The sequence below is a fragment of the Acinonyx jubatus genome, chromosome E3 (genome assembly GCF_027475565.1).
Source record: "Acinonyx jubatus isolate Ajub_Pintada_27869175 chromosome E3, VMU_Ajub_asm_v1.0, whole genome shotgun sequence".
Lineage (NCBI taxonomy): Eukaryota > Metazoa > Chordata > Mammalia > Carnivora > Felidae > Acinonyx > Acinonyx jubatus.
Window position 1 is genome coordinate 37423114 of NC_069398.1, and position 25769 is coordinate 37448882.

The 25769-nt window shown below is 60.2% G+C and overlaps 3 protein-coding genes across 3 annotated transcripts; all 3 read right to left on the reverse strand.

Annotated features, from left to right (window-relative positions):
• Nucleotides 1-6122: 6122 nt before the first annotated feature.
• Nucleotides 6123-8291, reverse strand: LOC106982788 (serine protease 29-like). Its single transcript, XM_027055231.2, has 6 exons — nucleotides 8181-8291; nucleotides 8031-8091; nucleotides 7670-7850; nucleotides 7264-7529; nucleotides 6618-6784; nucleotides 6123-6541 (listed from the first exon to the last, which is right to left on the reverse strand). The coding sequence occupies exons 1-6, from the start codon at nucleotides 8274-8276 to the stop codon at nucleotides 6377-6379; spliced, it is 936 nt and encodes a 311-aa protein (XP_026911032.2). The 5' UTR covers nucleotides 8277-8291; the 3' UTR covers nucleotides 6123-6376.
• Nucleotides 8292-16405: 8114 nt separating this feature from the next.
• Nucleotides 16406-18583, reverse strand: LOC113594978 (serine protease 29-like). Its single transcript, XM_053213850.1, has 6 exons — nucleotides 18466-18583; nucleotides 18316-18376; nucleotides 17955-18135; nucleotides 17549-17814; nucleotides 16900-17066; nucleotides 16406-16823 (listed from the first exon to the last, which is right to left on the reverse strand). The coding sequence occupies exons 1-6, from the start codon at nucleotides 18559-18561 to the stop codon at nucleotides 16659-16661; spliced, it is 936 nt and encodes a 311-aa protein (XP_053069825.1). The 5' UTR covers nucleotides 18562-18583; the 3' UTR covers nucleotides 16406-16658.
• Nucleotides 18584-21523: 2940 nt separating this feature from the next.
• On the reverse strand, nucleotides 21524-24847 carry LOC113594979 (putative serine protease 29). Its single transcript, XM_053213852.1, has 6 exons — nucleotides 24705-24847; nucleotides 23846-23906; nucleotides 23506-23686; nucleotides 23111-23376; nucleotides 21978-22141; nucleotides 21524-21894 (listed from the first exon to the last, which is right to left on the reverse strand). The coding sequence occupies exons 2-6, from the start codon at nucleotides 23904-23906 to the stop codon at nucleotides 21730-21732; spliced, it is 837 nt and encodes a 278-aa protein (XP_053069827.1). The 5' UTR covers nucleotides 24705-24847; the 3' UTR covers nucleotides 21524-21729.
• Nucleotides 24848-25769: the final 922 nt, after the last annotated feature.

A 25769-nucleotide genomic window follows, 5' to 3' on the forward strand; every position in this document is an offset into this window, starting at 1 on the left:
AAGGAACCACCAAGGGGGGGGGAGCAGAGGCTGCAGAAGGGTCAGTGCGCATACTGCAAGGAGATAGGGCATCGGGCCCGAGATTGTCCGAAAAGGGCCGGCGGGAAGGGAGGCAAGACTGATCGAGTTAACGTCCTAGAGCCAGATGAACTGAGTGATGAGGGGAGTCGGGGTTCGGACCCTCTCCCCGAACCCAGGGTAACTCTGAAAGTGAAGGGGACCCCTGTTGACTTCCCTGTCGACACCGGAGCACAACATTCGGTCCTCCGCACCCCACAAGGAAAACTAGCCAGCAAGAAGTCCTGGGTCCAAGGGGCAACTGGTATGAGCCAGTATTCATGGACTACCCGAAGAACGGTAGATTTGGGGATGGGCCGGGTATCCCACTCCTTTATGGTAATACCAGCATGCCCCTACCCGCTGTTAGGACGGGACTACTGACCAAGATTGGAGCTCAGATAACTTTGAGACAAGGGGGGCCTCAGGTCACCGATGGCAAGGGCCACCCCCATCCAGGTCCTGACCATGAAACTGGAGGATGAATACCGCCTCCGCTAGGAGGCGCTCCCGAGAGAGGATAATATAGACAGATGGCTTCAAGAATTCCCCTCGGTTTGGGCAGACACGGGGGTGGGGGGGTGGGGAGGGATAGGACTAGCCACTGACAGGACCCCGGTCCTGGTAGAGCTCAAGCCAGGAGAGAGTCCGGTAAGGATCAAACAATACCCCATGTCTCAGGAGGCCCGGAAGGGGCTCCAGCCACATCCGGAGACTACGAAGCCTAGGGGTACTAGTTCCTTGCCAGTCTCCCTGGAACACCCCCTACTGCCGGTCAAAAAGCCTCACACAAATGACTACCGACCGGTACAAGACCTCCGGGAAGTAAATAAGAGGGTCACGGACATACACCCAACTGTTCCCAACCCATATACTCTCTTGAGCTCCTTGGCGCCCTCCAGGGTCTGGTATACTGTACTAGATTGAAAGGACGCCTTCTTCAGTCTGCCGCTGGCACCCCAGAGCCAACCCTTGTTCGCCTTCGAGTGGCATGATCCGGAGGAGGGCTACAGTGAGCAACTCACTTGGACACGGCTACCTCAGGGATTCAAAACTTCACCCACCATCTTCGACGAGGCACTACAGGAGGACCTGGGTGAGTACAGGAGGGAGCACCCTGGCCTCGCCTCGCCCTCCTACAGTACGTAGATGACACCCTGATTGCTGCCGACAAGGCCAAAGACTGTGAGCGAGGGACCCAGGACCTGCTGGCTACCCTGGGGGCCTTAGGGTACCGGGCATCCGCGAAGAAGGCTCAGATATGCAGCGAGAGGGTTTTGCTGAGATCGCCGGGCCCCTATATGAAGCTACCAAAGAGGGGAAAACTTTTAAATGGGCTGAAAAAGAAGAAACTGCCTTTAATCAGTGAAAAAAGGCCCTCCTAAGTGCCCCAGCCTCGGCCTACCAGACATTACGAAGCCCTTCCACCTCTTTGTAGACGAACATAAGGGAATAGCAAAAGGGGTTCTAACTCAAGCCATAGGACCCTGGAACCGCCCGGTGGCTTACCTGTCCAAGAAACTAGACCCAGTGCTGCCGGCTGGCCACCATGCCTACGAATTATTGCGGCCACAGCACTCCTAGTCAAGGACCCAGACAAACTGACCCTAGGACAGGAGATCTGGATCACGACCCCACACGCCATTGAAGGCGTCCTGAAACAGCCTCCGGCTAGATGGCTGAGCAATACACGTGCGACTCATTACCAGAGCCTCCTACTCAACCCTCCACGAGGGCGGTTCCACCCCAGTGCAGCCCTCAATCCTGCCACCCTGCTGCCCGACCCTGACCTAGGTGCTCCCCTACATGACTGTGCGGGAATCCTGGAACAAGTACATGGATTCCGGACGGACCTGACCGACCGGCCCCTCCCCCCCCGCCCCCCGATGCCGAGGCTACTTGGTTCACTGATGGCAGCAGCTTTGTGCGGGACGGACACAGGTATGCGGGTGCAGCGGTGGTCACCGAAACAGACACCGTATGGGCGGAGGCTCTACCCTCCGGAACGTCAGCCCAGCGAGCAGAGCTCGTTGCCCTCAGCAAGGCGCTAACGTTGGGAGCCGGAAAACGGCTTAACAACTACCGGACTGGGGAGACCCAGTTTTACCAGACCAGCCCAAATACTCCCAGGAGGAGTTACAGCGGATCAAGAAACTCCCCATGGCCCAGGAGATAAAGGGATGGTGGTATACACCTAACAAGGAGCTCGTGCTGCCACACCGGCCCGGAGTCTCAATATTAGAGTACATGCATCGGTCTACTCACATGGGGGCCCGAAAATTAAAAGACTTAATCTGACATGCCGGAATCAAGATTCACCAACAGGACACCAAACTAGAGCAAGTTGTGTCTGCCTGCAAGACCTGCCAACTCACCAACGCGGGAGCCACATCAAATACAAAAGGAACCAGGCTCAGAGGCACCAGACCGGGAGCCCAATGGGAGGTCGACTTCACTGAAGTCAAACCAGGAAAGTACGGTTATAAATATCTTTTAGTATTTACGGACACCTTCTCTGGCATGGAGGCCTCTGGGTGGAGGCATGCCCAACGAAGCATGAAACGGCTCAGACGGTGGCTAAGAAGCTACTAGAAGACATCTTACCCAGGTCTGGTTTTCCTGCCATGGTAGGATCAGACAATGGACCAGCTTTTATCTCGCAGGTAACACAGGCAGTAGCCAAGGCGGTGGGGGCAAACTGGAAATTACATTGTGCTTATAGGCCCCAGAGCTCAGGACAGGTAGAAAGCATGAATAGAACCTTAAAAGAGAGCCTTACCAAATTAACCATGGAGACTGGCGGGGACTGGGTGACTCTCCTACCGTACGCCCTTTACCGGGTTAGGAACACTCCTGACACTGGGTTTTACTCCCTACAAGATCATGTTTAGCAGGCCACCCCCTATTATTCCCAACCTTTAGTTTAAAGATCAAGAACTTTTTCTTTCCTTGAGAGGGCTCCAAAGGGCGCACGAGGACATTTGGCCGCGCCTCCGTGCCATCTACGAGGCTGGCCCGACCCCGACACCTCATCAGTACAGGCCAGGAGACTGGGTCTACATTAAGAGGCACCACCGAGAGACCCTCGAGCCGCGCCGGAAAGGACCCTACATCGTGGTGCTCACAACCCCCACCGCTCTCAAAGTAGACGGCATCGCGACCTGGGTCCATCACACCCACGTTCGGCCAGCGGACCCCTCCTCGATCCGGAAGGACTTTGTCATGCGATGAGCCGTCAATCGGGACCAACACAACCCGCTCAAGCTCACCCACCGAATATTCGTAACTCTATTAACTCTGCATGTCATTGCTCATGCTGCCGGGAGTCCCCACGCCCCCAAAACATCACCTGGCAGATCATAGACACCAGCTCGGGGACAGGACTTAATCAGACCTCCCAGAGCCACCCCAGGGACACTTGGTTCCCAGAACTTTGTGTAAACCTCCAAACTCTATTCCCCTTGTCACCATAAATGCAGCCGGTCCCATGATTGGGTCCATAAGCTACATGACAAGGGAGGAATGAAAGGGCCTACGCCGGCCAACTCCATCTTGTTCTGTGTCCTTCACCTTGACCACGCCTCTTCCCCTTGAGTAACCTCCGGCTCACCTGCCTAACAGGACTCGGACCCTTCCCCAGCCAATGGGCTGAGGCCACAGCCATTACCTCACCAAGGGCCCCTAGGCCCCAGTAAAACCTTTGTCCTTTTGAAACTCGCTCTCTCTCCGGTATGTCACTACTGCGTCGGTGCAGGTAGGGGATTGAGCTCGAGCTAGCTCGAAAAAAGGCTCTTTGCTTTTACATCGGACTCGGCTCCGTGGTGGTCTTTGGGGATCACGAATTCTGGGCATAACATTTTCACAGTCGGAGGTGTTTGTGCGTGTAGACTGAAGATTTCTCGGTTGTTCACACACGTGTGCTCTACTCCTTCTAGAACTGACCTCCCATCGAGGGGGGCTGTGGAAGAACCGAGGCGGGACCTTCCCCTGGTGCGTATCGAGCCCTCAGGGGAGGGGCCCAGCGAGGGCGGGGGCCGGAGGGGCATCGGGACACCGGGCCCCGGCTCTGCCCATCAGACCCCCTCGGCTGCCATGTGACGTGAGGCCTCGGCACAGGGGGGCAGGGAGGCCGCACCTTCTTAACCTGGAAGTTATTTTTATGACAAGTGTGGTACGTGCCCCCTGGAAACTCTTGGCGGATATGGACGTACTAGGATAAAAAAGAGAAACAACCAAGAAATCCGTCCTCCTTTCTCCTTCCCTCATCCCACCCAGGGGTTGTCACTGTCCGTTGTCGGGGTGATGAGTTCTAGAACTTTCTGAGGCCTGGGTAGGCCTCGGGCCGGATGAGGTGTGGAGGGAGGCGCGTCTTGCAAGGAAAGGCTCCGAGGGGACAGGGTGAGGGCGGAAAGACAGGACTAGGCTCCTTCACGCCCAGAGCTGCAGATCAGAGATGAAGGGCACCTCGGGCAGGGCAGGGGTGGGGGTTCCTGTGTGCCTGGAAACCAAACCCACACAGCCGAGACCAGGAAAGGTCAGGGCGAGGACAGCCAGAGCCGAGTCAGCGGCTAGTGTGGGGGTGGGGGCAAGGAGGAGGGGTCCCCCTGCGGAGGCCACCACGTGGGCGCGCATGACCCATGTCCCCTGGGCACCCAGAGACCCCAGCAGGCTGGGAGGTCTTTCCCGGGGCCGGAGAAGGAAGGCACCTAGGGACAGGACCCCTCTCCCTGTGCCTCAGTTTGTCAAATAGGGGGCAGAAACGGCACAGTGTCCAGAGACATTTGGCGGGGGGCACAGGTGGCCCTCAGAGTTTCTGTCTCAAGCCGGGGCCAGGTGCAGACAAGTCCAGCCCCCTCCCAGGGCCCCTAATCGGCTGTGTCATCAGGCCCTGGCCACACGGCGGACGGTTAGGGAGCGCCTGCTCTGAGCTGGGCAGCTGGGGGCTGTGCCCATCTGATCTGCGGTGAAGACCACGGGACCCTGAGATGGGCGAGGGGGCAGAGACGTGGGCAGCGTGGGCTGGCACAGACGCCTGTCACCAGGGCCTGACTGTCTCCTGGCTCACTCTGGGCCTCGAGCTGGGACCCTCCGGGGCGGCCCCGAAGACCCGACTCCTGGAGGACAAGGAGACTAGCCAGTGTGCCTCCGGGAACCGGGGAGGGCTTCCTGGAGGTGGGGGACACCCATCCCCACCCCTGTCCGGGTGACGGGGACAAACAAATGTGGGTCTACAGACAGGCCTCCTGGGGCCGCCCTGGTCCTGCTGTGGCCTGTGTGGCCCAGAGCTGGCCACTTAGTGCCAGGGGGCAGCATCCACGGGGCACAAGTGGTGGGGACAGCCATAGCTGCAGGTGCCCAGGAGGAGCAGGTGGGGCCTGCCACGGAGCCTGCCCCTCAGCTCCTCCCTCCTCCCTCCTCCCTCCTCCCACCTCCCTCATCCGTTCTGCACAGCAGGTGAATGACCCCTCCCTGCCCCACCCCAGGCCCGGCACATGGGCTCAGGGCACCCCCTAACCCTGCAGCGCACACACATCATGGCCCTGGGGCACCGTGGCCTCCAGCCCCTCACCCGGCTGCCTACGGGGCATTTCTGTCCGGCTGCTGCCCAGCATCTGGAGCTCATACCCAACCAGGGGCTCCCAACCTGGAGCTCATACCCAACTCCCCCTGGGGAGCCAGCGAAGACCCTCGCCGGAAGGTACCCAGATGGGCAAGCACGTCCCTAAAGGGGAGGACATATTGGCATCATACCCAGGTCACTTTTGCATGGCAACTGGTTAATTCTGAGAACAGATCTTGCCTTACGAGAGAAGTGGGACGGACAGATGGATGGTTGGAAAGATGGGGGATGGAAGGAGGGACGGATGCAAGGTTGGAACCACGTGGTGGCCTCTGGTGCAGGACAGAGCTGGGGGCTGTGGCTGCAGAGTGGAGCCAACCCTGAGATCCTCACTCTCCCTTGCCAAGCCTGGCAGGACACCAGCCCCAGCGCGGCCCCCTGTACCTCGGGGCTGGCCGACACGCTCCCACGGAGAGCCCACTCCACAAAGACTGACCGCACTCTGGTCGTTCCTCAAGCTCTTTAATTTGACAGTCAGCACAGCGAGGCACCCTGGGCCCCAGGGACTTCCCGCCCGCCCCCTGGCATCTTTTTGCTCCTTCCCCCAGCAGTCAGGGAAGTCCCGGACACTGAGGAGGCCAGAAGCGAAGGCGGAGCCCAGGCCAGGGACGGGGGCGCAGAGGCTGAAGCAGCAGGCTCTGGGGGGAGGAAGGCGTCGCTCCTCCGGGCCCAGCCAGGCGGACGGCCAGCAGGCCCTGGTCAGAGGCCCCTCCCGATTTGCTGCGTGATCCAGGGCACGTACGTCTGGACGCGAGCGTAGACCCCGGGACGGTTTCTCACGGCACAGCTGTCGCCCCAGCTGACCACTCCCACCAAGTGCCAAGCACCCGTCGTCTTGCAGACGAGAGGGCCTCCGGAGTCGCCCTGAGGAAGAAGAGACAGCACTGAGCCCCGGCTGGCCTCCAGCGCGGGGTGGGGGCCGGGATGGGCTGGGACTCACCTGGCAGGAGTCCCGGCCCTCGGTCCCCGCACACAGCATGTCGTCCTGGATGATCTTCCCGCCCGCCAAGCGGTGCCTGGTGGCGTTGTGGTACTGCTGGTCACAGACGTCGTTCTCCACCAGGCTCACCACCACCTCCTGCAGACGGTAGGGCGGAGGCAGCAACTCTGGGGGAGAGACGTGACCGGAGGCTGGAGCGTGGCCCCCGCTGTCGGCCGCGAGCCTGCGTTCACGCCCGGATCGCTACCGTGGGGACCCCACGGTGCAGGGTCCCATCTCCCTCTAAATTCCTAAGACCCGGAAGGTGGATTCTGCCTTTAGTTGGAAGGACCGGAAAGAAAATGGGGGGGGGGGGGTGAGGTTTTCTGCCCCCCCCAATGTCTTCCTATAAGTTGGAAAAAAACTAAGAATATGAATTTCCTCATCACAGTGTGGGTCCCGAGCTCAGTTCTGCTTCAGGGACCCTCCAGCCTCTGGGTCAGATCTCCCGATTGGGACGCACAGGGGGTGGGGTGGGGGAGGGTGTGGGAAGGTGATTCCTTTCCAGAACCTGCAGCCGCCCACCCGCCAGGACTTCTCCGTGTGGCCAGGTCGGGAAATGCCTCGCGCGGCCCCGAACCCCTCCCAACCCCCACCCCGTACACACGGTGCACCATGACGGTGCCCCAGCCGGTCACCCAGCACTCGTCCTCTGGGGTGACTTCAAGCAGGGCCGACGGGAGCTTGACAGGCCTGACGTTAGCCGTGTATTTCACAGAGTGTGACAGCTGGAGCAGGGCCACGTCCGCACCCAGTTGGGCGTTGATGTAGTCGGGGTGGACGATGACGCGGGTCACATTCAGCAGCATCCTCCCCCCGTAGAGGTACACGTCCCCGGCATGGATGCGGTAGGCTGCCGGGTCGGCGTCCTTCCTGGGGTCGCAAAGAAGCCACGGAGGCGGGTCCTTCGAGGGCGGCCCCCTCCACCTGCGGGGAGGCCGAACCCTGCCTGGAGCCCGGATTCCCACACCTCCTGATTCGCCCAGAGCTGGACGGCAGCGAGCGGGACTCACCGGGCGATGCAGTGGGCGGCGGTCAGCACCCACTGGGGGTGGATGAGGGAGCCCCCGCAGATGTGCACCCACGAGGCCCAGTTATAGTCGTAGACTTTCAGGCTGACCTGCCACGGCCACTTCCCCTGGGGGGCACTGTGTCCCCCGACGATGCCCACCAGCTCGTTTTCAGGGAGGGAGGCTGGGAAGCAACATGAGGGGGGAGGGAGGCCGGGCCTCGGGCCCGGGGCCGAGCCCCGACCCCACCTAGGCCTCCCCCGAGGGCACGACAGGCAGCCCCAAGGCCCCCCAGCGACTGGAACTGGAGACAAGGTTACAGGAGCCTCTGGGAAGGGAGGACCCCCGTGGGGTCAGGACTCACCTGGGCTCCCCGCGAGGCAGGTCCCGGAGAAGAAGGGGGTCAGAAGCAACAGCCACAGCATCTGCAAAGAGAGAGGGCACGGAGGGACAGCTCAGGGCCGGAGGGGGCCAGGGGCCTCTGCAGCCGTGTGAGAGGGGACAGCATCCCTACCTTGCCAGGCTCCACGGGTCTCTGCTCTGGGGGCCCCCCGAGGTCCTTTATCCTTTGGCCACAGGAAGTGGGCGGGCGGCTTGGGCAGCGTTCCATTGTGGGGGTGGGTGGGGGTGGAGGATGGGGAAGAAAGGCAGCCGGGTGTCAGGCAGAGTGAGTGCAGGGGGGTGGGGAGCCGGTTCCCCATCACACACCCGGGAGGCCAGACTCCCACCCTGGCCGCCCACCCCCGGCTGACTGCGCTTCTCACCACACGTCTGAGCACCAGAGGCCGCAGAGCCCGTGGCAGGCCTGGCCCGGGGCGCTGTCCGCCCACCCTGCCCCGCTTCCGGCCAGTGCAGTCACGTCTCTTCCCGCGCGTTGGCCCGGCCGTCATGGCCACGGAGGGACCCCCGCACGTGACGCAGCGCCCCGGTCCCCGGGCCTCCGCCCCATCCTGAGTGGACAAACCCGGCTTCACAGCCCACCTTCCCAGCTGCCACCAATAGCACCCATCCAGGTGGCCTCCAAGGGGGCAAATGACACAATTTTTGTGGCGAGTCACACGGTGTCCCCTAAAGTTCCCCCTGATGCCGTATTGAGGCATGGGGAGGGCAGAGGTCCACGGTCTGAGATAGGTTCCTTCGACACCACCCAGGAGAGTTGGGTGTAAGCCTATGGCTCCTTCTACATCAGCCAATCCAATCTACATCAGGGACCCTGAACCCTGTGAGCCCCTTTTTCCTTCCAGCTTAGGGAAGCAGCCAGCCCTCCAGCAGCTTTTGGGTCCTGGCTGGGCCACCAAGGGTAAATGTCTGGCTGTCCCCATGCTGCCAGGATTGCTTTAGCAAATGTCAACATGAGCAGCTGCTGTACGGCGGATTCTCCTCCATTGTGATCAGGGCCTGGGACAAAACATGACGAGCGAGAGAGAGACAGGAGTGCCCTGTGCTCCTGGACAGGGCTGCATGCACAGAGCAGATAGCCTGAAGCCTGGGGAGAGGTGGACAAAGAGACTGGTAAGGAGAGAGAAACTGGATGAGTGATAGGGGAATGGGGCAAGACCCAGAGAGCGAAAGGAAGAAACACAGAGAGGTGTGGTTAGAGAGAAACAGAGACAAAGAGGAAGTACAAGGAGAAAAGTGGAGACCTGGTCCAGGTATGTGGACGGGGCGAGATGGGCCAGGGGAGAGGGGATGTGTGAAGTGGCTCTGAGTGCTGGGGCAGAAAGGGCTGGTATCATGGGCATCATAGTTTCATGACTCTACGACACAACATCCCGGGGGCCAAGCTCTGCAGAGGCCATTGCAATTGAAAAGATGGGCATCCGTCACTTCTCCTGCAATTGTGGGGCTCAGCGTTATGTTCTGTCATGGAGAAGGATGTCTTCAGGGAGAGTGTGCTGCTCTTTGCAGGTAAACTCCAGAGCCCGCCCTGTGGGGAGGTGTCCCGGGGTCATCTGCCTCACTGCCCCAGGCCCTGTGGGATTTCCCCCCTCCCGCCACCAGCTGGCGTTCCTCATGTTCTGAACCCAGGCATGAGGCATTGTGTTGCCCCCAGGTCCGGCAGTCTGCACCTGGAAGAGTTGAGCTGCTGATAGTGATAAAAAGTACTTGACAAGAAGGTCCGTATTCTCCCTCTGGAACGAGCGGTGTGCATCCAAATCGTGGGTTGCTATCCTCCTGTCCACAACCAATCTGAGGATTCCAGAAGATAGGTGAACCCTTTAAAACACCATAGTCTTCTCTTACATCCTTCAAAGACAATTCCTTTTCCCAGCTTTCTTTTCATTTTGAAGAGATGGCAATTACTAATTGAAGGCATGATGATCCTGTAGGAAATTGACCTACACGACTGATGGACATTATTTCATCCATCCGTATCCCTAAAGCACATCTGGTTGGAAATATAAGCCACGGATGCATGTCGTAAATTCACAACAGATGTGCAGCTCCCTGTAAGTTGCATGCTGACCTTGTCACATATGTGTCATCAGATATTATTAGTGACTTTTCAGATAACCTCTAAACATCAAGATGGTCACGTTGGAGAATCTGGTATAGATGGAATTGCACAGATTCTAAATTAGGCATGATTTTTCATTTTTAATGTTTCTTTTTCCTTTTATGAGAGAGCCCGAGCTGGGGATGGGGGAGAGAGTGGGAGATACTGAATCTGAGGCAGGCTCCAGGCTCTGAGCTGTCAGGATAGAGCGTGACGTGGGCTCAAACTGATGGGCTGCAAGATCATGACCTAGTGGAAGTCGGACCCTTAACCAAGTAAGCCACCGAAGCGCCCCAGGAATGATAGTTTATTGGCAAAGAAAGAGAAATTAAAGATAGCATAAAGGATGTCGGCTTTTAATTGAAATATTCTTCACACATTTGTTGTATTCGTTGTAGGCATACGTTGTAGTCCTTCCATATGTCTATAAATTATGTTGTTCTTAAGCACAAGTGTAGCTATCCTGTGAAAGCATGCAACAGTATTATTCCAGGATGGACTCTCTTCCATTGGGTGTCCCTTGTATCCCTAGGCTCATTCATTCCATAGCTGGAAGCTGGTCTCTCTCTTTCAAAGGTGTCCATTCTTTTCTAACCTAAACACTTAGGTGGTCAACACCATTACCTCTTGTTCAGCATGTGTAATTTGGCGGTCTATTTTTCTGGGAACATTGCTTAGAGCATCACAAATGATGTCATTACGTTAATAAATTCGGTTTCATTCTTCCCTCACAAGAAAGGAGAAGGAAAAGATTTCTTTGTGTCCCAGGCCCTGTCACTAAGACCCTTCCCAATGTGGAGAACAGGCTGGGTTGCCCAGAGCACCTTCGGTCCCTCAGCTGAGCCCCCGGGGCCTTCAACATTGCAGGAATTCCCATGGTGGCCAGCAGAGAGAGCTCGAGCACCACACACCCGGAGGGGCGGGTTCCTCTGCCTGGACAGTGAGGGCCAGCAGAGGGCGCACCATCGGCTTTTCTGACCCAGGACACCTCAGAGCAGGAAGGGTTGCTGTTGCTCCCAGAGGACACAGGGCCTCTGCCGCTGCCTCAGGACAGAGAGTAGAGCTGCCTTTCCAGCGCGTTCTGCCGCCCACCCCAGGGGAGACCTTGGGAGCTTTGCAGCAACTTGGCATCTCCTGAGTCACCGGGGAGAAGCTGCCTTGTTGTGCTGAGTGCTGAGGAGGGGGCGCTGGGTGGCTTCCCTGGGCAAGCTGGTTGCTGGGCAGCTCCCGTGTTTCATTCCTCCCCTTCCCAGACAGTATTTGAACAAGACATATTTTACTGAAGGACTCATGGATTGCGGGGTCCCACGACATCATCTCATCGATGCAGTCGATGGTTTGTTCCGGATTCAGGCTCGTTTCCGGGAAGAAACCCTGACAGACATTCAGAGCAACGGGAGCTGCATTCAGTTAGGATGTGAATACATGAAATGCTCCTCTCACAACCTTCTAGGAGAATGAGCTGGGACCCAGTTTCTGCGTCCTACTGGAACCAGAGACGGAGGTAAGGGCACAAACTGTCCCCCACATCATACATGGTTTTTTAAAAATTTCATGGTTATTTTTCCAACCTAGTGAAGTGATTGAAAACTACAGAAAACCTGGCAGGTAGGTGTCATTAACCTTATGTTACCTTTTAATTTAAATTCCAGTGAGTGAAGACCCAGTGGAATATTAATTTCAGGTGTCCAATATAGAGTAACGCTTGCACGCGTCACCTGGTGCTCATCCCAGGTGCATTCTTAATCCCCAGCAGCTGTTTCACCCATTCCCCACCTCGCTGTGGAAGCCCTCAGTTTGTTTCCCAGTGAAGAGTCTGTTTGTCACTGGGTCCTTCACCCCACCCGCCCCCCCTTTGTTTTGTTTCATTTCCACGTGTTAGTGAAATCACCTGATATTCGTCTTTCTCTGACAGGCATTTTTCACCCAGCATAACATTCTGTCGCTCCTCCGCCTCGTGGCCAATGACAAGATTTCCTGTTTTTACGGCTCAATAATATTACATTCCATATACTACATCTCAACTTATTCATCAGTTGATGGATGCTCGGGAAGTTTCCGTAATTTGGCTGTTGTAGAAAATGCTGCTGTAAACATCAGGGTGCATGTATCCCTTTGAAGGATTATTTTTGTATTCTTTGTGGAAATACCTCGTAGTGAAATTGCTGGATCGTAAGGTAGTTCCATTTGCTTTTTTTTTTTTTTTTTTTTTTTTTTTGATGAATCTCCGTGACGTTTTCCAGTGTGGCTGCACCAGTTTGCACTCCAACCCACAGTGCAAGAGGGTTTCTCTGTCCTCACATCCTTGGCAACACCTGCTGTTTCAACATTCATTGATTGTAGTCCTTCTGAAAGATGTGATGTGTTATCTCGTTGTACTTTTGAGTTGTATTTTCCTGAAGATCAGTATTGTTGAGCATCTTTTCACATGGCTTTGGCCATGTGTATGTCTTCCTTGGGAAAATGTCCATTCGTGTCTTCTGCCCATTTTTAACCAGATTTCTCCTTTTTTGGGTGCTGTATGACTTTATTTGTTTTGGACACTAACCCTTAATCAGATGTCGTTTGCAAATAGTATTCTGTAGGTGTTGTTGATTATTTCCTTGGTGACAGAAGCTTTTTACTTTTACGAAGTCCCATTATTTTTGCTTGTGTTCTCCTCAACTCAGGAGATATATCTACAAAGACGTTTGTACAGCCAATGTCAAATAAGATACTGCCTGTGTTAATTATCCTCTGGGATTTTTATGGTTTCAGGTTTCACACATAGGTCTTTATCCGTGTTGGATTTACTTGTGTGTATGTTGTAAGAAGGTGGTCCGTGGTTGGTCCTGTTTTGTTTCGCAGGTTGCTGTCTAGTTTTTCCAAAACCATAGGTTGAGGAGATTTTTTTTAAGTGTATGTATTTATTGTTGAGAGACAGAGAGAATGCAGAAGAGGGGCAGAGAGAAATGGGGACTGAGAATCCCACACATGCTCTGCACTGCCCTGAGATCATGACCTGAGCTGAACCCACAATCACATGCTTTGCAGCCACCCACGTGTCCCCAGACTATCTTTTCTTTTCCATTGGATATGCTTTCCTGCTGTGTTGAGAATTAATTGACCATATAGGTGTGAGTTCATTTCTGCGTTTCCGTTCTATTGATCTCTGCATCTGTGTTGTTGTTGTTGTTTTTGTTGATGTTGTTTTTGGCCAGGACCATACTGTTCTGTTCAGTACAGCTTTTGAATATAACCTGAAGCCTGGAATTATGATGCCTCCAGCTTTCGTTTTCTTCTTCAATTTTGTTTTTGCTGTTTGGAGTCTTTGTCGTTCCATACAAATCTTGGGATTATTTGTTGTAGTTCTGTGACAAATGGTTTTGTTAGTGTGATAGGGATTTCATCACATATGCAGATTGTTTTTAGGACCAACAATCGGAACCAACACAACCCGCTCAAGCTCACCCACCGAATATTCGTAACTCTATTAACTCTGCATGTCATTGCTCATGCTGCCGGGAGTCCCCACGCCCACAAAACATCACCTGGCAGATCATAGACACCAGCTCGGGGACAGGACTTAATCAGACCTCCCAGAGCCACCCCAGGGACACTTGGTTCCCAGAACTTTGTGTAAACCTCCAAACTCTATTCCCCTTGTCACCATAAATGCAGCCGGTCCCATGATTGGGTCCATAAGCTACATGACAAGGGAGGAATGAAAAGGCCTATGCTGGCCAACTCCATCTTGTTCTGTGTCCTTCACCTTGACCACGCCTCTTCCCCTTGAGTAACCTCCGGCTCACCTGCCTAACAGGACTCGGACCCTTCCCCAGCCAATGGGCTGAGGCCACAGCCATTACCTCACCAAGGGCCCCTAGGCCCCAGTAAAACCTCTGTCCTTTTGAAACTCGCTCTCTCTCCGGTATGTCACTACTGCGTCGGTGCAGGTAGGGGATTGAGCTCGAGCTAGCTCGAAAAAAGGCTCTTTGCTTTTACATCGGACTCGGCTCCGTGGTGGTCTTTGGGGATCACGAATTCTGGGCATAACATTTTCACAGTCGGAGGTGTTTGTGCGTGTAGACTGAAGATTTCTCGGTTGTTCACACACGTGCGCTCTACTCCTTCTAGAACTGACCTCCCATCGAGGGGGGCTGTGGAAGAACCGAGGCGGGACCTTCCCCTGGTGCGTATCGAGCCCTCAGGGGAGGGGCCCAGCGAGGGCGGGGGCCGGAGGGGCATCGGGACACCGGGCCCCGGCTCTGCCCATCAGACCCCCTCGGCTGCCATGTGACGTGAGGCCTCGGCACAGGGGGGCAGGGAGGCCGCACCTTCTTAACCTGGAAGTTATTTTTATGACAAGTGTGGTACGTGCCCCCTGGAAACTCTTGGCGGATATGGACGTACTAGGATAAAAAAGAGAAACAACCAAGAAATCCGTCCTCCTTCCTCCTTCCCTCATCCCACCCAGGGGTTGTCACTGTCCGTTGTCGGGGTGATGAGTTCTAGAACTTTCTGAGGCCTGGGTAGGCCTCGGGCCGGATGAGGTGTGGAGGGAGGCGCGTCTTGCAAGGAAAGGCTCCGAGGGGACAGGGTGAGGGCGGAAAGACAGGACTAGGCTCCTTCACGCCCAGAGCTGCAGATCAGAGATGAAGGGCACCTCGGGCAAGGCAGGGGTGGGGGTTCCTGTGTGCCTGGAAACCAAACCCACACAGCCGAGACCAGGAAAGGTCAGGGCGAGGGCAGCCAGAGCCGAGTCAGCGGCTAGTGTGGGGGTGGGGGCAAGGAGGAGGGGTCCCCCTGCGGAGGCCACGACGTGGGCCCACATGACCCATGTCCCCTGGGCACCCAGAGACCCCAGCAGCCTGGGAGGGCATCCCCGGTGCCAGAGAAGGAAGGCACCTAGGGACAGGACCCCCCTCCCTGTGCCTCAGTTTGTCAAATAGGGGGCAGAAACGGCACAGTGTCTAGAGACATTTGGCGGGGGGCACAGGTGGCCCTCAGAGTTTCTGTCTCAAGCCGGGGCCGGGTGCAGACAAGTCCAGCCCCCTCCAAGGGCCCCTAATCGGCTCTGTCATCAGGCCCTGGCCTCATGCCGGACGGTTAGGAAGCACCTGCTCTGAGCTGGGCAGCTGGGGGCTGTGCCCCTCTGATCTGCGGTGAAGACCCCGGGAACCTGAGATGGGCGCGGGGGCAGGGACGTGGGCAGCGTGGGCTGGCACAGACGCCTGTCACGAGGGCCTGACTGTCTCCTGGCTCACTCTGGGCCTCGAGCTGGGACCCTCCGGGGCGGCCCCGAAGACCCGACACTTGGAGGACAGAGGAGACGAGCCAGTGTGCCCCCCGGGAACCGGGGAGGGCTTCCTGCAGGTGGGGGACACCCATCCCCACCCCTGTCCGGGTGACGGGGAAAAACAAACGTGGGTTTACAGACAGGCCACCTGGGGCCGCCCTGGTCCTGCTGTGGCCTGTGTGGCCCAGAGCTGGCCACTTAGTGCCAGGGGGCAGCATCCACGGGGCACAAAATGTGGGGACAGCCATAGCTGCAGGTGTCCAGAAGGAGCAGGTGGGGCCTGCCACAGAGCCTGCCCCTCAGCTCCTCCCTCCTCCCTCCTCCCGCCTCCCTCATCCATTCTGCACAGCAGGTGAATGGGCCCTACCTGACCCACCCCAGGCCCGACACATGGGCTCAGGGCACCCCCTAACCCTGCAGCGCACACACATCATGGCCCTGGGGCACCGTGGCCTCCAGCCCCTCACCCGGCTGCCTACGGGGCATTTCTGTCCGGCTGCTGCCCAGCATCTGGAGCTCATACCCAACCAGGGGCTCCCAACCTGGAGCTCATACCCAACTCCCCCTGGGGAGCCAGCGAAGACCCTCGCCGGAAGGTACCCAGATGGGCAAGCACGTCCCTAAAGGGGAGGACATATTGGCATCATACCCAGGTCACTTTTGCATGGCAACTGGTTAATTCTGAGAACAGACCTTGCCTTACGAGAGAAGTGGGACGGACAGATGGATGGTTGGAAAGATGGGGGATGGAAGGAGGGACGGATGCAAGGTTGGAACCACGTGGTGGCCTCTGGTGCAGGACAGAGCTGGGGGCTGTGGCTGCAGAGTGGAGCCAACCCTGAGATCCTCACTCTCCCTTGCCAAGCCTGGCAGGACACCAGCCCCAGCGCGGCCCCCTGTACCTCGGGGCTGGCCGACACGCTCCCACGGAGAGCCCACTCCACAAAGACTGACCGCACTCTGGTCGTTCCTCAAGCTCTTTAATTTGACAGACAGCACAGCGAGGCACCCTGGGCCCCAGGGACTTCCCGCCCGCCCCCTGGCATCTTTTTGCTCCTTCCCCCAGCAGTCAGGGAAGTCCCGGACACTGAGGAGGCCAGAAGCGAAGGCGGAGCCCAGGCCAGGGACGGGGGCACAGAGGCTGAAGCAGCAGGCTCTGGGGGGAGGAAGGCGTCGCTCCTCCGGGCCCAGCCAGGCGGACGGCCAGCAGGCCCTGGTCAGAGGCCCCTCCCGATTTGCTGCGTGATCCAGGGCACGTACGTCTGGACGCGAGCGTAGACCCCGGGACGGTTTCTCGCGGCACAGCTGTCGCCCCAGCTGACCACTCCCACCAAGTGCCAAGCACCCGTCGTCTTGCAGACGAGAGGGCCTCCGGAGTCGCCCTGAGGAAGGAGAGACAGCACTGAGCCCCGGCTGGCCTCCAGCGCAGGGTGGGGGCCGGGATGGGCTGGGACTCACCTGGCAGGAGTCCCGGCCCTCGGTCCCCGCACACAGCATGTCGTCCTGGATGATCTTCCTGCCCGCCAAGCGGTGCCTGGTGGCGTCGTGGTACTGCTGGTCACAGACGGTGTTCTCCACCAGGCTCACCACCACCTCCTGCAGACGGTAGGGCGGAGGCAGCGACTCTGGGGGAGAGACGTGACCGGAGGCTGGAGCGTGGCCCCCGCTGTCGGCCGCGAGCCTGCGTTCCCGCCCGGATCGCTACCGTGGGGACCCCAGGGTGCAGGGTTCCCATCTCCCTCTAAATTCCTAAGACCCGAAAGGTGGATTCTGCCTTTAGTTGGAAGGACCGGAAAGAAAATGGGGGGGATGGGGTGAGGGTTTCTGCCCCCCCCCCAATGTCTTCCTATAAGTTGGAAAAAAACTAAGAATATGAATTTCCTCATCACAGTGTGGGTCCCGAGCTCAGTTCTGCTTCAGGGACCCTCCAGCCTCTGGGTCGGATCTCCCGATTGGGACGCACAGGGGGTGGGGTGGGGGAGGGTGTGGGAAGGTGATTCCTTTCCAGAACCTGCAGCCGCCCACCCGCCAGGACTTCTCCGTGTGGCCAGGTCGGGAAATGCCTCGCGCAGCCCCGAACCCCTCCCAACCCCCACCCCGTACACACGGTGCACCATGACGGTGCCCCAGCCGGTCACCCAGCACTCGTCCTCTGGGGTGACTTCAAGCAGGGCCGACGGGAGCTTGACAGGCCTGACGTTAGCCGTGTATTTCACAGAGTGTGACAGCTGGAGCAGGGCCACGTCCGCACCCAGTTGGGCGTTGATGTAGTCGGGGTGGACGATGACGCGGGTCACATTCAGCAGCGTCCTCCCCCCGTAGAGGTACACGTCCCCGGCATGGATGCGGTAGGCTGCCGGGTCGGCGTCCTTCCTGGGGTCGCAAAGAAGCCACGGAGGCGGGTCCTTCGAGGGCGGCCCCCTCCACCCGCGGGGAGGCCGAACCCTGCCTGGAGCCCGGATTCCCACACCTCCTGATTCGCCCAGAGCTGGATGGCAGCGAGTGGGACTCACCGGACAATGCAGTGGGCGGCGGTCAGCACCCACTGGGGGTGGATGAGGGAGCCCCCGCAGTGGTGCACCCAGGAGGCCCAGTCATAATCATAGACTTTCAGGCTGACCTGCCACGGCCACTTCCCCTGGGGGGCATTGTGGCCCCCGACGATTCCCACCAGCTCGTTTCCAGGGAGGGAGGCTGGGAAGCAACATGACGGGTAGGGAGGCCGGGTTCGGGGCCCGGGACCGAGCCCCGTTCCCATCTAGGCCTCCTCCGAGGGCACGGACAGGCAGCCCCAAGGCCCCCCAGCGACTGGAACTGGAGACAAGGTTACAGGAGCCTCTGGGAAGGGAGGACCCCCGTGGGGTCAGGACTCACCTGAGCTCCCCGCGAGGCAGGTCCCCAAGAAGAAGGGGGTCAGAAGCAACAGCCACAGCATCTGCAAAGAGAGAGGGCACAGAGGGACAGCTCTGGGCCAGAGGGGGCCAGGGGCCTCTGCAGCCATGGGAGAGGGGACAGCGCCCCTACCTTGCCAGGCTCCACGGGTCTCTGCTCTGGGGGCCCCCCGAGGTCCTTTATCTTTTGGCCACAGGAAGTGGGCGGGTGGCTTGGGCAGTGCTCCATTTGGGGGGGGGGGGGTGGAGGATGGGGAAGAAAAGCAGCCGGGTGTCAGGCTGAGCCCGGGGGCGGCTGCCACCTGGATACACCATCCCCGGTCCACGCCCCACCTGAGACTCGGCCGCCCTCAACCACGCGGACTGGCCCCCGCCAGTGTCTGCAGCAGAGGAAGATCCCCGCATGCCCCAAGGCAGGCTCCTGCACCCCCGGAGGCCGGGGAGGCACCCCTCCTCACCCCCAGCTCAGAGCACGGGTCCCCAGGCCTTAGGCATGTGGCGACGCAGCGGGCAGAACTTCTCCCCCAGGGCGGGTGGACTCCCAGGGCCCAGGACGCCCCCGCCCCGGCCACCGTTCCTACTTCGGGCGCTTCCAGAAGGAGGGAGGCCTTTGCTCCTCTGAGAAGGCCGCCGAGCATCAGCAGAGTGTGTGCAGGGGGGTGGGGAGCCGGTTCCCCATCACACACCCGGGAGGCCAGACTCCCACCCTGGCCGCCCACCCCCGGCTGACTGCGCTTCTCACGACACGTCTGAGCACCACAGGCCGCAGAGCCCGTGGCAGGTCCGGCCCGGGGCGCTGTCCACTCACCCTGCCCCGCTTCCGGCCAGCGCAGTCACGTCTCTTCCCCCGCGTTGGCCTGGCCTTCAGGGCCACGGAGGGACACCTGCACATCGTGCAGCGCCCCCATCCCTGGGCCTCCGCCCCATGCTGAGTGGACAAACCCGGCTGCACAGCCCCTGCCCCTCTGCCCCCCTTCCTCATTGGGAGCAAGCTGTGTCTCCCCTTCTTCAGCCCTTGTCAGAGCTCCTGGCCCCTGAGCTCCAAGTTCAGAAGAGCCTCTATGGTCGGTGGTGACGGTGATTTGTGCCCCAGGAACCTGGGGGAGGTGACCAGGAAGGTGGCACACCTTGACCTGGAGCCACCTCCAAGTGGGGACAGAAGGACAGAGGTCCACGATAGCGGCCCTGAGCCAGGGGGCCCGGCCCAGCCCTGCTTGTCCAGGGCACGTGGGCACGGGGCAACGGCGTGCACACAGTGAGCCCAAGGGACCCCAGGAGGCAAGCTGGGGTGGGGAAGTCTGGGTCCGCCATCCTGGAGAGCCCCACGCTAAGCATGGCTGCATGAGAGTGAACAGGAGTCCAAGCAGCCCAGCCCCCGAGGCCGGCCACCCAGAGCCCATCAGAGAAAGCGTGGCCTCCAGCGTCTGGGCAGAGGAGAGGGAGAACGTGGGTCCCCGAGGGAAAACGGCCGGCAAGGGAGGCCTGGAAGGAGGGCGCTCTCGAGGGGACAGGACTGCCCCTCCTCACACCCTCCTGCCTCTGGCCCATTGCCCACCCCGGGGACCCGCACCACAGCGTGAGGGGTGACCCCCGGGGCCGCGAACGAGCGCCAACCGTGTGGCTTTCTGCGTCGGTTGTGAGGACCGGGCCCCTCATCTCCAGGAGACGGGCCTCAGCCCACCGTCCCTTGGCCATCCTGGCTCTGGCGGCTAGGCGACCGGGCCGTGGGGGCAGGACACCTGGTCGCTTTGATAGGGTCAGGACCGGACCACCAAGAGAAGGCTCAGCAATGGAAGCAGAGGAAGGATGGGGGGCCGCATAACCGTCAACACCGAGGCCACAAGGTCGAGTCCAGGACCGTGGACAAGATGCCTGGTTCAGGGATATCGTGGGGTAAAGGATGTGGCTGCCCAGGCTGGTTGCAAAAGCCCTTCGTTGGGCAAAAGACCGGGCAGAGGGTCCTGGCATGGGCGCCGGCGTCTCAGAGGGAGCCTGGAGGGGGAAGGCCCTTCAGCGCCACGTTTCTCCCGCGGCCGGTGCTTGGGCACAAACCGGCGGAGCGAACACGAGTGACCGGCTTTGGCGAGACCTCGAGGCTCTCGCGCCTGTTCCGGGAGCCCTCACCGAGAGTGTTGCTTCGGGGGATCAAATCTGGCCTCACGCAGCGAAGCCCGGTGTCCCTCGTGACGAGGATCCTGCCCTTCCAGGATGGGAAGACGGTTGCCCAGGGCCATTTTGATGGAGCCCTCGACATGCCCCCAGCTATAGGAGCTTAAAACCCACTTTGATGTGGCTTCTAAAAACAAGGAAGCTTCATTTTCCTCCAACGTGAGAGTACCTTTGTTTTTAATTACGAAAATAATGTAAAAGACGCAGGCTACAAAAAATCATCGGAAAGTAGACAGCCTGGCTGACCTCCTGCTGGCAGTGGCCACTGTGGCCGCCCCCGGTCACTCCCACACACACGGGCGCCTGTCGGCCAGAGGGGCCGCCAGGATGCCCGCTGGGCAGGCGTCCCCTTCAGCCCCGCCCATCCGGAGACAAAGACATCATTTTTCACGACCCGCCACCCTTGGCTGTGTGGGTCTAGGGTAACTTACGGAAACAATTCTCCGTGGACAGACATTTAGGTGGCTTCCAATTATTTGCTGTGACCACAATGACGAGTTGGCGAGTGCCAGCTCTTGTCCGGAGTCTCCCATGACTGTGGCCCCAACCCTCCCCCCGCGCGCGCGCTGCGTGTCCCCAAGTCTATCACCGCTGGGCATCTTTATGTGGCCATGTGGCCCTCCTCGCTGCATTTCAAGTCCTTGCTGCACATCTACGCCCCTCCGGACCCCGAGGTGGAGGAAGGCAAGGTCGGTTCCCCTGTAACCCCGGGCGGTGCTCCCCCCCCCCCCCCCCGCCCCCGACATTGCTGGGATGAATGAATGCGATCCCAAGGATGATTCCGCCCTCTGCAGACTCGCAAACACCCTCCTTTAGGACGGAGTGCGCTGCGGGCAGGATGGCACAGGGGATGGCCGCCCGGGGTTGGGGGAGAGTCTCGGACCCCCATCCTCCGCCTGCCCGAGCCCGAGCCTTCCCACACTCCCCCGCCAGCACTCTGGGATCCCAGACAGGACGGCTGGGCCCCCCAGCTCTGCAGCCACACCCACCTCAAAGACCACTTGGCCACCAGCCTGTTTACCAAGACAGTTTAATGAGACAAGCACACCAGCCCCGTCGGGGCCTCCACCCTGCCCGTCCCCACGGGCGGGGAAGGATGGGGCTGAGGGAGGGGCAGGGGAGGGGAGGGCTGAAGCCGCAGGGAGTGGAGGGGAGTGGCGCGGAAGGATCCCTCTGGGGAGGTGACGGGGAGGAAGAAGCGCCGTCCTGCGCCAACCACAGCCTGGGCTCACCGGCACCTCCGCAGCTGCTGTCGGATCCAGTCCACGTGGCTCTGGACGTTTGTGAAGACGGCGGGCAGCTCATACATGGAGCAGCCGATGCCCCAGCTGACCACGCCCACCTGGACCCACGTGCCTTTCTTCTTGCAGACCAGGGGGCCCCCGGAGTCCCCCTGCGGGGAGAGGGGGCGGTCACGCGGCACGTCGGGGGGCGAGGCCGGGAGGAGACCCGCGGCCTGCGGCCTGAGCGCCTCACCATGCAGGGACCGCGGCCCTGAGTGCCGGCACACAGCATGTCCTCCGGGATGACCTTGCCATTGGCTCTGGTGTGCAGGAACCTCCGGTAACCTTGCTCACAGGCCCCCTCCTCTTCCAGTGGGATTTGCACCTGCTGCAGGCGGTAGGGGGGGCTCAGCGGCTCTGGGGTGGAAAGGAGGAGTCAGGAAATGGAGGCGCGGAGGCGGCTGTCCCCGCCGCCCCCCCCCCCCCCCCGCCATTGGCACAGACCGGTCGGCGCTGCCCACACCGCCAGGGCTGGGCGCAGAGAGGAGCCCCAGACTGTGGGCTTGGGCCACTTCTGCCGACTCCTCCCGCTGTCACGAATGGGCTCAGATTCCATAAACACACAGTGCGTTGAAGAGTGTCCCTCAAAAACTCACGCTCACCCCGACCTTCAGAATTTGACCTTACGTGGAAATAGTCTTTGCGGACGTAATCAAGCGGAAATGAGATCGCACTGGATGCAGGGGGGGGCCCTAAGTCCAGTGGCTGGTGTCCCCACGCGAGGACAGGCAGGGGGATTTGAGCCTCAGAGAAGGCGGGTCAAGAGACCAGAGGGGGGTGGGCACAGCTGAGGATGAGCCGGAAGCAGGGGGAGGCAAGGAGGGCTCCCCTGCTAAGGCTTCTGGAAGGAACCATCCCTGCCAACAGTTCCATTTTGGACTCTGGCCCCCAGACTGTGAGAGAATACATTTCTGTCATTTGAAGTCCCCCTGTGTGCGGTCCTTTATACGGTGGCCCCGGGACACCAATACGCCAGGCACCCGGGTCCTTCGTTTTCGCGGACCCACACCTCCAACGTCGTTCTGCCGTCTGAAAACCACGGGAGTCTGAGAGGAGCAGGTTTGGGTCCGGGCGCCCTGGGCTGACTGTCGCATCCGGCAGATTCTTTGACCCGTCAGGCCCGGTTCCTTCACACAAACCCAAAGTCACAGGGCCCACGTGGCCACCTGCCCACCCGCACACAGAAGGGAGTTTCCTTCTTCCCCGTGTATTCCGGACTCCTGAACCTTCCCCCCCACCTGCGGCCCAACCCAGACCCAGACGTCAGGAAAGATCTGGAACTTGCCGGCTCCCCTCCGGGACCCGACCCCCCCCAGGCATTCTCACCGAAGTAGAAGCCCCTGCCCCAGCCTGTCAGCCAACACTCGTCCTCCGGGCTGAAATCCAGGCTCTGCAGGGGCAGGGTGACCGGCCGAGTCCTGCTGGACATTCTCACGGGGGTGGCCAGCTTCAGCAGGGCCAGGTCAAACCCCAGAAAGGCAGCGATGTAGTCGGGGTGGATGATGACGCGGCTCACGTTCAACAGCGTCCTGCCCCCGTACAGATACACGTTGCCGGCGTGGATCCGGTAGGCTGACGGGTCGGCGTCTTTCCTGGGGGAGGTGGACCCCAGGCCCCGCTTGGTCAGGGGCACAACCCCGAGGGAGCCCCAGTCTCTGCGTCGGCCCCCTTCCCCCGCCCCCCATCCAGTGTGGGGGGGTTGGGCCCGCAGCGGGACTCACCGGTCGATGCAGTGGGCAGCGGTCAGCACCCACTGGGGGTGGACGAGGGAGCCCCCGCAGATGTGCACCCAGGAGGCCCAGCGGTAAACGTAGACTCTCAGGCTGACCTGCCACGGCCACTTCCCCTGGGGGGCACTGTGACCCCCCACGATGCCCACCAACTCCCTCGAGGGGGCAGGCGCTGGGGGAACAATGGGCAGGGGTCGGGGACGAGGCTGCGCCGTCCCGCAGACCCCAGGTGACTTCTGGGTCGTCCTCACATAGGTCAGAGTGTTGGCGGGGCTGGGGCGCAGGGCCGGGGGCCGGGGCGGGGAGGGCACTGTGCCGGGCTAGGACTCACCTGGGATTTCAGGCACAGAGGCCCCCAGGCAGGGGAGGGACAGGAACAGCAGCCACAGCATCTGCAGGGGAAGGAGGGGAGGGCCCGCGTGAGATGACCAGGGCCAGCCCCCAGGGTCTGGAAAGCCAGCCCCCAGGGTCTGGAAAGCCAGCCCGGAGTGTCTGACCTCCCCCTCCTCACCTGGATGGATGGTCGCACAGCCCTCCTCCCCAGCCCTCCCTGGGAGTCCCTTTATCTTCCTGTGGAAGGAAGTGGGTGGGGTCTGGTCAGACACACCCCCGCCACCTCAGGTGGCGGGGAAGCCCCTGCAGTGACTGGAGTTGGCCGTTGGGGCCCCAACCCCACCTCTTGCCCCCTGCCTCCCCCCGCTGGGCCCGCACAGCTCCTGGGAGAGACCAACTGGGCGCCTGCCAGGCCCGCACGTCTCAACCCAGCCGTTGCACGAGTCTGGTGACATTTTTAGTTGTCAGACTACGGGGCTCTTCCGGCGCGGAGGCCCGGACCCCACGACGCCCCCCAAGGCGCAGGGCCATCAGCCCTCATGCCCCGTGTCCAGGTGGACGTGGCCCTGGCCCAGGCTCGGCCATGCTGGTGGCCAGTCCCGGAGGCCTGGCACTCAGGTGTCCTCGGCGGGCGCAGAAGCGGCGGCCCAGCGGCCATCACAGCAGCTCAGGGCCCAGCCGGGTCACCCTCCGGAACACAGCTCCTACCCCGGGGCCAGGAACCCCTTCTTGCTGTCCACCAAACTCCGGCTTCAGGCAGGGAGAGTGGGGATGGCGGTGGGATCGCAGACAGCTGGGGACTGCGTCTCCTGAAGACAGACCCCACCGCCCGTGCCCCCCTTGCTGCCCAGCCACACCTGGGGTTCAGGTCGCCTCAGGGAGGGAGGCTAGGACATCTCTCTGGAACAGGAGTCTTACTTTCCATGGGGATTGTAGTGTGTGTGTGTGTGTGTGTGTGTGCGCGCGCGTGTGGGCCTGTATGTGTATATGTGTGTGTGCGAGCGTGCGCGCCTGCGTGCGCAAGCGTGTGAGTGTGCCTGCGTGCGCGAGCGTGTGTGTGTTTGTGTGCGCGCATGCGTGCAGGAGCGTGCGCCAACCTACGTGTGTGTGAGCCTCTCCCTGAGGAGCGGGTCTCCCTGGGAAGCCCCGGCGGTGCTCCCCACAGATCTTCCCGCGGGCACAGGGTCCCGTGGGGGAGGAGGCAGGCAGGGAGGCTGGACCCGCGGCTACAGGAGCCCCAGTGCCCCGACGAGAGAAGCCTCAGGGGGACACACGGGGAAAACAGGCCTGGAGGCTTGGTTCTCAGAGACCCCTGGGGCGGTGGCCACAGGAGAGGCGGTGCGGAGCGTGCAGTGCGTCAGGCCGGGGCGCAGAATGTGCCCTGAGACTCCGGACCAGACCTGCTGCCCTCCGGGAAGGCGCGGCAGCAGCCAATCAGGATAAAGGCCACGCGTGTGCCGAGCGCAAGATGCGGGAACACGGTCCACCGGGAGCGGCCATGGGCTACGGTCACCAGACACGGGGCCTGTGGCCTCCTGGATGCCTGGGACTCCTGGACACCTGGGCACCTGGAAGCCCGGAAGCCTGGACACCTGGGCACCTGGAAGCCGGGATGCCTGAGACTCCTGGGCACCTGGACGCCTGGACGCCTGGGACGGCAGGAGGAGCCCCGGGTGCAGGTGAGTTCCGGGAAGGGGTGGCCTGAGCTGGTCCTGTGCAGAGGTTGTGATATTGGTCCTCACGCGATGGGAGAAGCCTAGATCCGTCTTTTGTCTTTACTCTGTGCCTACCTGGAGTCGGGGCGAGGTCTGAGGACATTGGGCATTTTCACCCAGACCGGGCTGGGGAAGTTGGCCAGCTCAGCGTCCTGGCCGGAAGGGCTCCCACAGGACGTCCGACTGGAGGAGAAAGAGAAATAAACC